General features: G+C 38.3%; 1 protein-coding gene across 1 annotated transcript in view; it reads left to right on the top strand.

Moving 5' to 3' along the window:
- Positions 1 to 16,040, top strand: part of LOC126095334 (ras-specific guanine nucleotide-releasing factor 2-like) — a 1,914,760-nt gene that overhangs the window by 1,534,589 nt on the left and 364,131 nt on the right. Inside the window, exons 19-20 of the mRNA XM_049910139.1 lie at positions 6,660 to 6,808; positions 7,356 to 7,376. Coding sequence (XP_049766096.1) covers positions 6,660 to 6,808; positions 7,356 to 7,376 — 170 coding nt within the window. The remainder of the gene's footprint in view (positions 1 to 6,659; positions 6,809 to 7,355; positions 7,377 to 16,040) is intronic.

The following is a 16,040-nucleotide window of genomic DNA, read 5'->3' as shown; positions in this document are numbered from 1 at the left end:
AAGTCATTGCGGAAGGATGGGTTGCAGCTGGAGATGGGTAATTTGATTGTAAGGCCATTGGGGGGGGGGGGGGGGGGGGGTTCCGTGATACAAGCAGAAACAAATGAACAGTATGTTACTGTCCTCCATCACTAGCCTGCTAGTCCACCTCTTCCCTGCCCCTGCCTCCACCTTACCCCCACTCCCCAGTTTTCTGCTCCCATCACACACGACAGTTTTGTCAACACTGAAGACATCTTTTGTGACATATGGTACAGTATTGAAGGCAACATAGACTGCAATCAACCCACAGTTGTAGCTGGTAAAACTTAGTTAAATTCAACTCAGAGATTTGTATAGTGCTAAACACTAAGCAAACTACAGTCCAGAGATGATGTAAGGGCAGAGTGAGAGATAAAGATAGATAGAATAAGAGAAATGGGGAGCAAAATTTATATGCACTTGAAAAAGTGCTAATGTATCGATGTGTTAGCTCTTCCTTTAATTGTTTGAGGCTCTCTTTAGAGAAGGGTTGATTAGTACTTCACACATACTCTGCAACCTGCACAGAAACAATTGTCTTGCCTTTATCTGCTTTGAAGTACAATTGCATTAGTTTGTGTGAGTGAACATTGAAGGATTAACACATCAGCAACTTACACACACCATCACAGCCAGTAAAATACCATAATTCATTTCATCCTCTTATGATGTTATATCTCTTGCATTCAGTAACTCTTAATTTTGTAATGTTACTGACCTGTTCGATTCCTCTTAAGGCTTATGGAATTTTATCAACCAAATCTTCTTCCAATGTCTGTAATTCAATCAGTAAATAATGCTGTATTTATTTATCTTCATTCATCCAAGGATCATCTCACAGTGGTGTAGGATTTGTCAAGGTAATACAATGCCAATCAATAAGCCAAAATATAACACACAGCATGCAAAACATGATTTAAGAGTATATGACTGGTAACCTATGAGGATAGGATAAGTGTTTGGCTATTGCCCATGTTAAAGAATTTTTCAGACATTTGCCATAGTGATCCAGAAAAACTATGCAAAATTCAAAGCCGGGTGACTGGACAGAGCAGTTCCATCCTTCCAGATATGAGGTCAGCGTCCTAACAGCTGCACTGCATCATTTAGTAATTCTCTATTGTATAATATTCCTTCATTTACACACAAATTGTTTCAGGTAACATGCTGAATGATACATTGTTTTCTTCTTCACTGCCCACACAATGAGACCACCTGCTTATGATTCCTGGACTGCTTGTGATCACTTGCAATGTAAAACATAGTTCCACTCTTCAACTCTTCAGTGCTGCTCACACTAAGACACCCACTAATGATTCCTCAGGTGTGTCCCTTGCCTCAATTCCAGACTCCACACTCATCTGGCTACCTGAAAAACTAAGGCAACAACTATTACTGTCATGCGTTATACATCCTGACTTATGATTCTTGTGAAAGAAGTAAACCATAATCATGTAATGAGATGTGACAAGGTGCTGTAGTATATGATATTGTAATGTCCATGTTATTCTGATTACAGTGCAAAGTTCCTTTGGACATGCAATTGTGAGTAGGGACTACCATCACCTGAAGAATGGAATGATGACAATGAAAATTTGTGCTGGATTACCCGCTTATCACGAGTGGTCGCCATACCGTTTGGCTATCCGTGCACGATTCACGGTCAGACCCAAACTTCCATATGTCGCCAGCCACATGTCTAGGACCTGTACTCATACAATCATTATATGTATTCCCATACAGGTCAAACATTATACTTGAAAGTCTCTTTCTCAGTATCAATAGATAAATACAATATTGCAGTGCCTGTGTTATTCCAATTACGATGCAAAGTTCCTTTTGACATGCATGTTCAAAGGAACAGGCACTGTGGCAACCACGGCCATTATGAAACACCTCAAATGAATTCACAGTTGCGAGTAGGGACTACCATCAGCTGTAGAATGGAATGACGACAATGAGAATTTGTGCCAGACCGGGACTCAAACCTGGATTTCCTGCTTATCACAGGATAAGTTATTATTCTTATGGCCCTTTTCTGCAGTGTAAAAACTGTCTCCATGTTTTGTGCCTTCAATCTCCAGAAAATAATCTCATAGCCAACAACTGTGGTAGAGACATAATATATCACCACAACACATTTGCTGTTACAAACTGATGCTGACACTCTTAGAGTATTTGCTACACAATCTATAGAGTAATCATCTATGCTTAAAGTGACAGAGTTACTTTCTCTCTTTATGCTGAAGTGCATATTGTTTGTTTTATTTGTGTTCAACATTAATTTATTACACACTGCTCAGCAGCAAACATAATTGAGGCTTCGTTTGCTCTTTTTACTAGGAGTTCTGAAGGTTTATCAGTGACTAGGATGTTGCTGTCATTGGCAAAGAGAACTTTCTCCCCATGTCTTACACTGTCTGGCCAGTCATTGATACACACTGAAGATGATGATAAGAATTATAGTAATGATCCTTGTGGCTTTTGTTTTTAATTTAATGAGCCGTCTAAAGCAATAACTTTACTTTCGTGGTTATATAGAATACACACTCTATTTAATTCAACAAGTTAGGCATGTATGTAATCAGTTAACATGTGCTTTATGTACGTTGAAGGAATTCCAGTGAATGATTATTTACAGTCAGAGTAAAAGAAAAGTGAATGTTGTAAGGTTGTTCAATTAAAACTCTCAGAATTGTCAACAGAGAGAACTTTGATAGTTTAAGTCAACAAATGAAAGGTTTATAAGTTGGCATGTGTAGCTTTGCTTGGTTGTCATCTTTGGAATCAGTTGTGTACTGTAAAATGGGCTTACAACCTAAAACATAGGTGATGAAAAATAAATAAAAATGTGAAACAAGGCAAAAATTAGTACATTTAGGTAATACTATATACAACAATTATAAAAGCTACTCACTAGAATTTGGAAAACTAATTTAAGGTACCTCAAAAATGTGTAAATACAAATTTTATGTGTATAATTGTAGGTATATTGTATTGTATATGATTTTGCTGACGAAATCCACACAATGTAAATTGTTACATGGATTAATAAAGAAATCAATCAATCAAACAACAATTATAAAAGCTACTCACTAGAATTTGGACACATTAAGTTGCAGACAGGCACAATTGAAAGACTTTTACACTCAAAGCTTTTGGTAAAGCCTTTTTTTCAGAAAAGAAGGGGAAACACACACACATCCACACAAGCAAGCACAGCTCAGACTCACATGACTGCTATGAAACTAGAAACAAATACAATCTGCATCTAGAGAGGAAAAATAAAGTTAAAACTCAGCAGAGCTTGTTGTACAATGCTGTTAAATTATATAATAAATTACCCCAAAAAATAAAAGATATTGACACAATTGGACAGTTCAAAACAAAACTAAAATTTTTTTTATTAAATAAAAGTTATTACGCAGTAATGGACTATCTGAATTAAAACATGTAGCGTAATTAAAGTAGCCTGCATTGTAATACATAAGGAAATAATTATAATATGAAATCAAAATTGTACAGTACTATAAGAAAATTACAAATTACACAAGGATATAAAACTAATTTAAGGTACCTCAAAAATGTGTAAATACAAATTTTATGTGTATAATTGTAGGTATATTGTATTGTATATGATTTTGCTGATGAAATCCACACAATGTAAATTGTTACATGGATTAATAAAGAAATCAATCAATCAAACAACAATTATAAAAGCTACTCACTAGAATTTGGACACATTAAGTTGCAGACAGGCACAATTGAAAGACTTTTACACTCAAAGCTTTTGGTAAAGCCTTTTTTTTTCAGAAAAGAAGGGGAAACACACACACATCCACACAAGCAAGCACAGCTCAGACTCACATGACTGCTATCTCTGGCAGCTCTAGCCAGGCTGCAGGTGCAATGTTGAAAAATGAAAGCAGCAAGTGGCACTAGAGTATGGAATGGGAGTGATAGATAGAGTACAGGGAGAGAAAAATGCTGCCTGGAAAGGTGTAAAGGTGTGCGTTGGGTGGACGTGGGAGAGGGGTGGCGGGGGGGGGGGGGGGGGGGGCAGAAAAGGAGGGAAGCAGAGAGGGAAAAAGATTGGTGGGTACATTGGCTGAGAGCAAGCACAATGAGAGTAGGGGGTGTGAGTTGTGGGGAGGTTATATGACAAAAGGAATGGAAGCAGTTGGGTGGGGAAACAGTAGGTCATTGTAGGTTGAGGCTGTGAAAGTTTTGGGAGCGGAGAATGTGTATGGTAAATCCCATTTGCACAGTTCAGAAAAGATAGTGGTTGAGTGGTTGGATCCAGATGGTCTGGGTTGTGTAGCAGGTGCTAAAATCAACTATGGCCACTGATTGGCAGTGGCCATTCCTCCTGCTGGACAGCTGGTTTGTAGTCATACCAATATAAAAAGCTGTGCAGTGAATACAGAAGAGCTGGTATGAGTATGTGACGTGGTTACTTTGATAGATGACTCAGCCTCCAATTGGATAGGACAAGCACGTCACAGGACTGAAATAGGAATTGTTGGGTGGGTGGATTGGGCAGGTCTCACTCAAGGGTCTTCCACAGGGGTGTGATCCTTGTGACAAGGGGCTGCAACCTGGAGTGGCATAAGGACAGATGAAGATGTTGTGGTGGGTGGCTGGGAGATTTAAAACCACCTTAGGAGGGATGGGAAGGATCTTGGATATGATGTCCCTAATTTCATGGCCTGATGAGACATAATGAAAGTCCTGATGAAGGATGTGGTTCAGCTGTTCCAGTCCAGGGTGGTATTTGGTGTTGCAGGAGGTGCTCCTTTGTAGTTGGTTCTTGGAAATGGTGGGAGGCTGGGGGAAATCATTTTACAGGCAAAGCCTGTGGGTAGTGCCAAGTTGTGTGTGAGGCATTTTTTGGTGTAGAATGGATTTCAGCTCTCAAAATGCAGATATTTTTGGAGGTTGGTGCGTTTTATGTGAGAAAAGGTGTAGATGAAGCCATCAGAGAGGATAAGGTTAATGTCCAGAATGGTGGCATGCTGGGTTGAGGAGGAGCCAATGTAATGAATGAGAGAGAAGGTTTTGAGGTTGTGAAGGAATGATAGGGTGTCTTGATGCTGTGTTCAGATTATTAAGAGACCATCCTGAACCAGGCAATGAGTTTGGGGTGTTGGGAGGCTAGGAAGGTTCCCAAAAGATGGTCCATAAACAGACTGGTATAGGAAGGTGCCATGTGGGTGCCCTCAGTTTGCCACTGATTTGTTTTATGCCTTCCCTTCCAAGGAGAAGTAGTTGTGTGTTAGTATAGTGTTATTAAGGTGTATACAGTAGGTTTGGAGTCTGAAAGACATTGGGAGAGGTAGTATTCAATAATTGCAAGATCATGGGCATGAGAGATGTTGGTGTATAGGTAAGTGACATCAGTAGTGATGAGTAGGAATCCCGGAGGTAAAACGGTGGGTTTGGTGAAGAGTCAGTGAAGGAAATGGTCAGTTTATTTGGTGTGGGAGTCTAGAATGTGGGTAGTTGATTGGAGGTGATGAGCAATGAGGGCCAAAAGTCTTTCAGCAGGAGCACAATAACCAGCTACAATGTTTGGTTTTTAGATTTTGAGGAGCACGTGGAAGGCGGGTGTGTGTGGTGGCATGGGAGAAAGGGAGGCAAATGTATTCGGGGGAGAGATTCTGGGAAGGGCTTGAGGCTTTAAATGGGGATTGGAGGTTATATTGGACCTCTGGGATTGGATCACTGTGGCAGAGCTTGTAGGTGGAAGAGTCAGATAATTGGCAAAGGCCTTTCTCGAGGTAGTCACTAGTCATAGTGATAGTGAACATTAGGGTGCAGGTAGCATGTTTAGGTGAAGATCTGCTTTGTGGTTGTGCATGGCTCTCCTTTCGTCTACTGAAACGTTGTTCTTAGGAAGGGACTTGGGGAAGGAAGGTGATGCCGCGTTGGAGGTAAGCAACTCCTGAGAAGTGACCGGAGGGTGGTTAGGTGGAAAGTGGAGGATTATGGTTGGGTAGTGGTATGGACTGGGAGAGAGCAGGGTTCAGTGTTGGGATTAGGTTGGTGTTGGAGGTGGAGGGATTGGTGGCAAAGAAGTGTTTCCATTGCAGGGATTAAGAGGAGAATAGGTCTCTGACAAGTCCAGAGTTGTTAAATTTGGATGTAAGGTAGAAGGTGAGGCCTTTGAAACTTCTGTGGACTGAGGATTCTGGTGGATAGCTTAACAGCAATGTTCTGGGACTATTTCAGCTCTGGATTTGGTGAAGTGTTGATAGGGATTTTTGGGGGATGTCACAAGTTGAAAAGATCAGTTAGGCAGGGTCTGGGTGCTATTAAGGGTTGGCAAGGTGGAACACTGTGGGTACGATAGGGGTGAGATAGTGGTGCCACAAGATGCAGTAGGATGTCAGCAAGTTGATGACGTATGGAGGTGGTGTCTGGAAGACTTTTACAGCAGCTGAAGAGCAAGGGATTCAATTTATGAGATGTAATGTATGTAGTATCATTGTTGGTATTCTAACAAGGGCTTTGTGTTTATTGATACATTGTACAGTATTTCACCAAGTACAAACAGTTGAATCAATTAAAAATATATGTGTTAAATATGACAGTTCAGCAAACATATAATGACTTTGATTTTAAATTATATATTTCAGAGTTATTACACAGGCCGCCGATCCATGCAGCAAGATACGGATTGTGGTGGAGGCAGTGCCTCACAGAGAGCCAGTTTCCAGCATGATTCTCCACAGAATTCAAGCAAGGCAGGAGTAGTCATCACGTCATTCAGACAATCACAGAGAAGGTCAGTTAAGTAATTTGAAATTGTGTATTTACTATCACCACCATTTATTTTCTTCATTAGAACTTTTACCAGAAGTCAAAATGATATGTAAAATATTTTTGTCTGCATTTGCACTAATAAAATATGAACAAATAAGCAGTGTTGCTCCCTTCGCAGAATCAGGTGTAACTCGCACAATTATCATAAAATTGTCTGTGATAAATGTTGATAGTTGTGATGTGTTACATAACTTAACAAAAGTTATTTTATATTTTTGCTCCTGTCAAATGCCGGTGTTTCGCTAATTGCTGTGCTTTCATTTAAGTCTCTGGCTTTATGACTTTGATGTGACTGCAATTGGTGTTTTGTTTAGTTCGTGTTGTTTCAACAGCATGAAAAATGAAAGACTTTGATGTTATTCTCTGTGGCATTATTTCAACATCTAAATGTTGCTCTTCTTCCATTTCTTATATGCCCCAAATCCCATTTCATTCTGCTGTCCTAATTGGTTGTATGTTTCCCACGCTCTTCCTGTGGCACCATGTTTTGGTGTTTCATGTGAGTCCAGCATCGGACCAGAAGTATTGTGGTAAGTAGAGTGTGTTCATGAATGTTTGCTTTGCACTGCTTTCTCCTCATTGTGTTTTGTCTTGATCCTGCTGCTAGTGACTCATCTTCACCATGATAATAGTAGAGATATTAATACCCATTGCTTTCTTTAATTGTGTAGTATCTGAATGTAATGCAATTAGTTATCAATTTAGATTGTTTGTAATTCAGTATTTTTGTTCAATCATACACGTAGTTCATTGTATTTGCATTCAAAGTGTGTATGGTCCTTTAGAACAACTGGGCAGCACATGCTGGTCACTGTATTTTGCGGCAGTACCTCAAACTGCCTATAATTGCTTTTACTTTTGAATATACCTTTGTAACTGCCTGAGCTCACGTACAGCATATTTTTGATCACTTTCACAGTGTGAAATGGCATGAATAATTTTGTCACTGATTTTCCACCATCAATTACAATCTTTATTCATCAACTTTGGAAAAATAAATTTCTGACAGTAACATATTTTTACTATTACTGAGTTAAAAAAAAAGGACTACATGTCACTGCTTACTATACAGAAGAAGTGATGATGAGTAGGTAGGTGCACAAACATTGTGATAATTTATTGTTTCCCATTCTTTGTCAGATCACAGAGTAAGATTCACAGTAAAATATTCAAATGAATAAAGTTCTTAGAGAGAGAGGGAGAGTTCAACGTAACACAGTGTTAATACTAGCACAGCTGATTAATGTCCAGCTGGTTATGTGGCGCAAGCTGAGTAATTATGAAACAAAAGAAAAGAATGAACAAACACATTAGGAAATATTAGCTAATAAATGCTAAGTTTGCCACTTTCTTGAAATCTTCCCAGACATTTCAAAGCTCCTTAGAAGGCATTTGTGTGCGTATACAATGCCACATCATAATCCCCTTTGATGAATTTGGAAAGATGGAGATGGCACAAGGGGGACAATGATTTCTCCACATAGTCATGGTTTGTGAGTGGTGGTGGTATTAGTGTGACCCAGAATTGCCTGCTGTATGTATCCCATCAATAGCTGCATCTGGGACTGGTACATTCCTTGTTCTGATGATAACTGATGACCTGACAGTATCAGTATCTGGAAAATTGAATTGGTTTGTTGTACTTCATCATTCATGTTGGTACATTCCTATTCTCTAAAAGTACATAATTAATTTTTTTAAAGATTCGGTGTTTGTATTTTGCATTATACCCAACACTGAATGTGAAAGAATTACAGGTAATTAGCTGAAGCTTTTTGGAGCACGAAACATTTGTTTGAAACCTTATACTTAACTTGTTCTGCTGGAGGTGACCAACATTGTTGTTCAATTTATCACATAATTTTCATTTGCTGCAGGAACTATTGGTGTGACTCTCTTGGGAATATGTTGCGTTCTTAGGGCATAACAAATGACATTCCCACATCCTGTACTCATTTTCAATATTCCTGAGTTATTGGCAGCTTCCTCACTTTTTCATTACATCATTTTTCATTAACAAACAATATCAGCTTCCAACTGCCAATCAGTTTCAGGTAGAGGCACAGTCAATTACATGATATTTTGACAATGCAAACAATTTTAAGTATTATTAGCAACAGTATTTTAAGCAATTTGCAATAAATGAAGCTGTACAAAATCTTTTAAGTCCATAGCAGGTGACAAACATGTTTTTCATAATTAATTTTGTAACAAATATAATGGGTGTTAATATTACATGATGAGTATTTTTAACAATTAATATTTAGATACCATACATAAATTTCAAGTGCAATTCATGTACTATTTCATTGGTTTACAACAGTGATGTTTCCATTCATAAGTCATAATTAATGAAAACAAAATACACAATCCTATTTTATAGCTAAAAGTAGTAATTAATACATGTTTACTACATGAAAAATTGTTTATCTTTTTTAAGCCATGGACAAAAATGCTATTACAGTATTTCAAACAATGGAAAATCCAGGATGGAATGTAACAATATGAGAGAAGGGAAGTTGCTACTCACCATATAGCGGAGATGTTGAGCTGCGATAGGCACAATAAAAAGATTCACACAATCATAGCTTTTGGTCATTAAGGCCTCTGTCACCAGTAGCCACACAGACCCTTTCCTTCTCTTGTACTATTACAGTATTTTCTACACTGTCTCACATCTCATTAAGCAAAACTTAAAGCTGAAAATCAAGACTTACCATATAAAAAACACATACTAAAATTACTGTGTGTTGTGTTGTTCACTAAGCATATGTATGATGATCTGCAATAGGTGAATCTCAATTTGTTACATTTCACACACACACACACACACACACCAGGTTTTCATGCATGAGGTTTATACATGAGATTCTGCCAAAATAAGTGTGCAGCAGAAAAAAAATTATGCATCAGAAATTTGTTTACACAAGCTCAGTTGAATCAGCACATCAGCATGGCTCTAAATTTGTTTCAGTTGCTCCTTGAAAGAGTAACTGTTTGTGTTGTCTTTTCAAGTACACCTAGTATTTGTAACTGTCTAAATTCTATAAAAATCAAACAATGGAAAATTCAGGATGGAATGTTAACAAAATAATGGAAAGGATAGTTGCTACTCACCATATCGCGGAGATACTGAGATGCAGAAAGGGACAACAAAAGGACTGTTACTCAATTAGCTTTCAACCAACAAGGCCATTGTGAAAATAAAACAACACGCCCCCCCCCCCCCCACACACACACACACACGCACACACACACACACACACACACACACACACACACACACACACACACATGACCACAGTCTCTGGCAGCTGGAGCCAGACTGCGAGCAGCAGGGCATTATGGGACAGGCAACCGGGTGAGGGTAAGTAGGAGGCTGGAGAGGGGAGGGGTAGGGATAGCAGGGTAGGGGTGGGGTCGGTAAAGTGCTGCTGGGAGCGTGTAGGGACGAGGTGGAGAGTGGAGCAGCTAGGTGCACTCAGAAGGTTAGAAGGGGGCGGGAGAGGGAGGGAGGATTAGTGGAAAAGGAGAGAAGTAAGAAGACTGGATGCGTTGGTGGAATAGAGGGTTTCACTTTGACGGCTGCCACCCATTCCATACCAAGAATTCCCTTCCATACAGACTAGTCACCTGTGGCTGTTGCATCTGTAGTGACAAGCAATCCCTCTCAAAATGTACTGAAGTGCTCACTGAAGCATTTACAGACCGTAATTACCCTCCCAACCTTGTGTCCTGTGCCTCATCTTTCCACTCACCTAACATCTCCCAAAGCCCCACTGTCCAGCCACAGAGTAGCATTCCCCTCATGACTCAGTACCACCCAGGACTGGAGCAACTGTATAACATTCTTCACCTGGGTTTCGACTAAATCTCATTGTGCCCTGAAATGAGAAATGTCCTGCCCCCTGTCCTTCCTACTCCTTGCACAATAGTATTCCACCACCCAACAAACCTACACAATATCCTCATCCATCCCTACACAACCCCTGCTCCCATCCCCTTACCTTGCGGCTCATATCCCTGAATAGATCTAGATGCAAGACCTGTCCCATACATCCTCCCACCACTGCCCACTTCTGTCCAGTCAGAAACGTCACCTATTCCATCAAAGGCAGGGCTACATTTGAAATCAGTCATGTGATATACAAGCTAAGCTGCAACCACTGTGCTGCATTCTGTGTGGTCATGACAACCAACAAGCTGTCTGTCTGCATGAATGGCCACTGAAAAACAGTGGCCAAAAGCAGCTGGACCATCCCATTGCTGAACATGTCACCCAACATAAGGTTTTTCATTTCACAGCCTGTGCCCTCTGTATCCTTCCCACCAACACCAGCTTTTCTGAATTGCGCTGGTGGGAACTCTCCCTGCAATATATCCTATGTTCCCATAACCCTCCTGGCCTCAACCTTCATTAATCCTTGTCCTTACCCATTTAGCCCCTCCCCTGTTCCCATTCCAGCCTACACAGCTGTCTATTCCATCAACGCACCCAGTCTCTTTACCTCTGTCCTTTTCCGCTAACCCCCACCCTCCACCATGTCTGTCTAACTTCACGATTGCACCTAGCTGCCCCACTCTCCACCTCGTCCCTGCATGCTCCAAGCAGCACTTTAACATCCCCTTCCTCTAACCTGCTATCACTCCCCCTCCCCGTCCCATCCTCCTCCTTACCCCCACCCAGTTGCCTCTCCCATAATGATCTGCTGCTAGCAGTCTGGCTCCAGCTGCCAGAGACTGTGGTCATGTGTGTGTGAGTTGTGTTTGTGCTAGTGTATGCATGTTTGTATGTTGTCTAATTTTGACAAAGGCCTTGTTGGCCAAAAGCTAATTGTGTAACAGTCTTTTGTTCGTGTTTCTGTGACTCAGCATCTCCTCTAAATGGTCAGTAGCAAACTATCCTTTTCTTGTCTAAGTTGTATGTGATACATTAAAAAAATAAATAAATAATTACCTGAATTCTAGCTTTAACACCATATCAGATGTTTCCCTTTTTCTACAAATTGTACTGTATCATTAGTAATGAATAAATTTCAGGGGGTAAAATATACATTAAACATTACCAAACAGTAAATGTCGGGTGGACTGATAAAACTAGTTATAAATGTACATTAGAAAAAATATACATATGTAGGTAAAGATTGAATAGAATAAAACCCTTTTTTATTAGTGGTTGTGTAATCTGACTGTATGATTATTTAATATACAAGTTACACATACATTTATTCCAACTGTAGCTGGCATGTGTCTCAGAATTGACATTGCGAGCTAATATATTATTCAAGAAAAATATGCATATTAGTTATAGGACATTGTAATACTGAAAGAATGTACTAATTACTAGGAGAATCACAAAATATTTATTTATGTATTTGTATTTCTTTATGCATGTAGTCATCAAACAATGGTTTTCAAACACATCATATTGATACAAAGGTGTAATATGTATAACTTTTTGTATAAAGGTTTAACCAAAAAGGTGTTAACCTAATAATATAATACATACAGCTTAGAATTCTTTCAGTGAATACAGACATTTGTTTAGAAAAAAGGTATTGATTTTGTTTTGAATGGATCCCCAGTATGTGGTTTTATTGAATTTGGCATTTTGTTATATGACATTGAGCTACTGATATATTATCTGTGGTCTGTTACTTTTAATTCTGTTCTTTTCCTGTAATAACTGTGCTTCTTCTTTGTGTTGTGATTATGTATATCATAACAGTTGGGTGTGACACCATGACAGCTTACAAAAAAGAAAAAAAAAGGAGAAACATGTATCTTAGGATCTTTGAGCAGTTCTTCACCTCCAATACTACAAAACAGATCTCGTCTACTGCGAGCTTTTTGCTTTCCATATTTTGGAGGAGGTAGTATGGACCAAAATAAAACAAAAAAGTGTCACATTAACATAGTCTCTAAAATGCATACCTTAAGAGTTATGAGCACTGGTTCAGGTGAAGAGATGTGTTCCACAGCAACAAAGATGAACACATGCTCATAGCTCTAAAGATGTGCACTTTAGAGCCCATGTTTACTTGATTATTTTTCTTGTTTTGCTCTATAATATCACCTCTCAAAATGTGGGAAACAAAGAGCCAGCAGTAGAAGAAAAATGTTTCACTGTGTCAAATATGAAGGGCTCTTAAAATAAGCATTTTAGAACCCATGTGTACTAGATTTTTTTTTCTTCTAGTATAGTGTGCTTTCAACTGTATATATTTATGCCCTGAATTACACTACACCCCATATATACAGTAAATATACAGTGAGATTTGTTTTTTAATATAAGGGCATCATGACAGATTCCCCTGGAACCCAGACCATGTGTCAATCTAACAACTCTCTTTTGCAGCAACAGTATTCTGCCACTGGGCAAACCACCACAGCTCTGTCCCATAAATTGCAAATGAGGAAATTGTCCCATGTTACATTGTTTTTAGTGTTTTATCACATACAATTTTGAACAGTTGGATAAACAAGTGAAATGCACTGTTTATTTTGCTGCATATGTAGCGAACATGGCCTTTTTCCATCAAAGATTGCCATCCAAGTGCTGGTCAAGGAATGTACAGTCTTCACTGCCTGTATGTGTAATTCAACAAATATTTCCTACACATCTGTGGCATGAGTTGCCCACTTTGAATTCCAATAAGTGTGATTTTATGGTATTTACCTTTAGGTCATTGTTAGTGAAATTTGCATTCACTTCAGATATCACAAGTGTTGAAAAATATATCATTGTCATCATCATCTTAAAACAGTAGGAACATGTCAGTTACAGAAGTAATTTTATGAGAAATAGATGATTGTACAATAACATTTACACACATGAGAAAAAGAAATGGTACCACTATTGACACCTGCAGTGCACACTACATTACTGTTTCAGTGATAGACTGAATGTTGACTTTTCTTGTCCCATTCTGATAGTTTATGTTTGTGCATTGTTTACAGTTTTTTGGGTAAGTATATGGGAGTTCAAGTATATGCGTGTGATATTTCAAATCCTCAGTTACTGCAAGAGAAGTATAGGGTTGAACATATTGAAGGCCTTTGTGAGCCCTAAAAATATACCTAAAGTGTGCTCTCCTTCCTCTAGGTAACTATAGACGTGGTGCAACAATTCTATGACAGCTGCTGTGGTGTTGCAATCTGTTCTAAATCCATGTTAGGTTTCTGCGAGGAGATTGTTTTTAGTGAAACAGGCACTTGGCTGTGCCAGTACCATTAATTCAAAAATTTTACTAAATGTAGGAATCAGTGATATTGGTCTTTAGTTTGACGCCTCCTCCTTTGACCTTTTTTATAACAGTTTTTTGGTCTTGTATCAGTTGACCTTCATGTCTGATGTTCATTGATTCCCCTACTGTGTTCATATGTGTTTTATAGTATTTGATAATGAGGTTTCAGGAGGTGTGGCTTACATTTACTGACTGTGTTATTGGTTCAAGGTGTTCTTGTTTCCTAAAATTTAAGAGTTGTATTTTGAAACTTTGCTTAGTAGTGGTACATTTTTCTTTTAAAATAGGCAGCACTCATAATTTTACAAGTGTACAGAGACATTCGGTTTAATCTTACTAACATAGCTGATAGTTATAATTTAACTCTTTTTTTCCCACTGATTGAGAGTTGTTTTTGTTTTAATTTATCAATTAAAAAAAAACTCATCAGAATTGGGCATAATTCACCTGATTGTTCTAACTGGTAGAAACTGCCCCAATTCTCACACATTGGCAGTTAACTCAAGTTACTCTACTCTGCAATAATGTCGAAGGAATTACAGTACTTATACTTTAATATTCATAGAGAATGGTCTTTTCTATTCTTTTTTACACTGTGTGTTATAGCAGGAAGACTTATTTTCAAGAAATACAAACAAAGTTGAATCCTGTTAACATATGTAATAAAATATTCACTTGGTGCAGAAGCAACTCTTTTCTGTTCACATATTTGTTGCTTTGCTTTAGGCACTGAGAGCTCATTGTGTACGCGTGAGAGAGATGTTTCACCTTGCTTCACACACAGATTATCCAACTGAAATAAAATAACTGATTGGTAACAGAGGAAGAAAAATGATTATTATTTCCTTAGTTAAGGAAAATTCCCATAAACATCATCATACATACAAGGTAGTTCTATACCATACTAGTGAACATAAGTGTTTTAATGATGTGTTGAAATCAAATCTCAAAATCTTCATGTGCTGCTCATTTGAATAATGTGCCTATATACTAAAGCATGGTTTAACAAGACTAATCCTTGCAATGACAACTAAGTACTAATTTGTACAAAATATGAAATATGGTGTTATGATACATGCAGTAAAAATAGGTGTTAATTCATCAATTGTAATCATATTATCTAAATAGTAATTAGAATTTTCCACACATCCTGTGATACTAAACCCAAGTTCCTGAATTGTAATGCCTTCATCTCTCGGAACTTGGTTGTACTTTACTCTTTGATTGTACTCATTGCACAAAGCAACCATTACCTCACATGTAAATTTAATTATTTATTTAAATTGTCCCTTATTCTTGGACTCAAAATAAAGTTAAGAGCTTAAGCCAAGAATCACTACTCTTCTTCATTGACAAAACCAATGTATCACAGACATTACTCTACCTTTCATCTTGTTACTGAATATAATTTTTAACTGCTCCCACAAAATAGCTTACAGTTCACAATTAATACATTTCATATGATTCCACAAACACAGTCTGGTGGTTTCCAGTGATTAGAGGGAACAGTGTGGTGGTGTTTTGCAAGACTCACACTCCCCCTTGATTATTGAAGTTGCTTTGCCGACCATCTTTTCAGGATAGCTGGCTGTGATGGTCTGTTCCACTTCTTCTCCAAAGATAAGATGCTGTTTTGGTGGAATTTTCTCTACTTATAAAATAACTCTGCACACTTGAGATACTTTGAACTCAATCCCACTATATTTTCACAACACACAACAGTTTTCACATACAAAAATCATTTTTCGTAAGTTCAACAATTTCTGGTCCGTCAGATACTATTACATATTCTTTGTCATAAATACAGTACTATAAATCTTTCAAAGTTCACGTTAGTCCACCATCCAGACCTCAGTAAAGTAAGTGAATAATTCAGATAAGTGTCTTTTTTCTTTCAACAACATTCAACTGTTCTCAATAATGAGTGGCATTGCACCACTATGGAGT

This window comes from Schistocerca cancellata, chromosome 8 (assembly GCF_023864275.1).
Source record: "Schistocerca cancellata isolate TAMUIC-IGC-003103 chromosome 8, iqSchCanc2.1, whole genome shotgun sequence".
In the NCBI taxonomy this organism is placed as follows: domain Eukaryota; kingdom Metazoa; phylum Arthropoda; class Insecta; order Orthoptera; family Acrididae; genus Schistocerca; species Schistocerca cancellata.
Note: the sequence above shows the minus strand (reverse complement) of the source record. Positions and strands in the feature narration are given on the sequence as shown.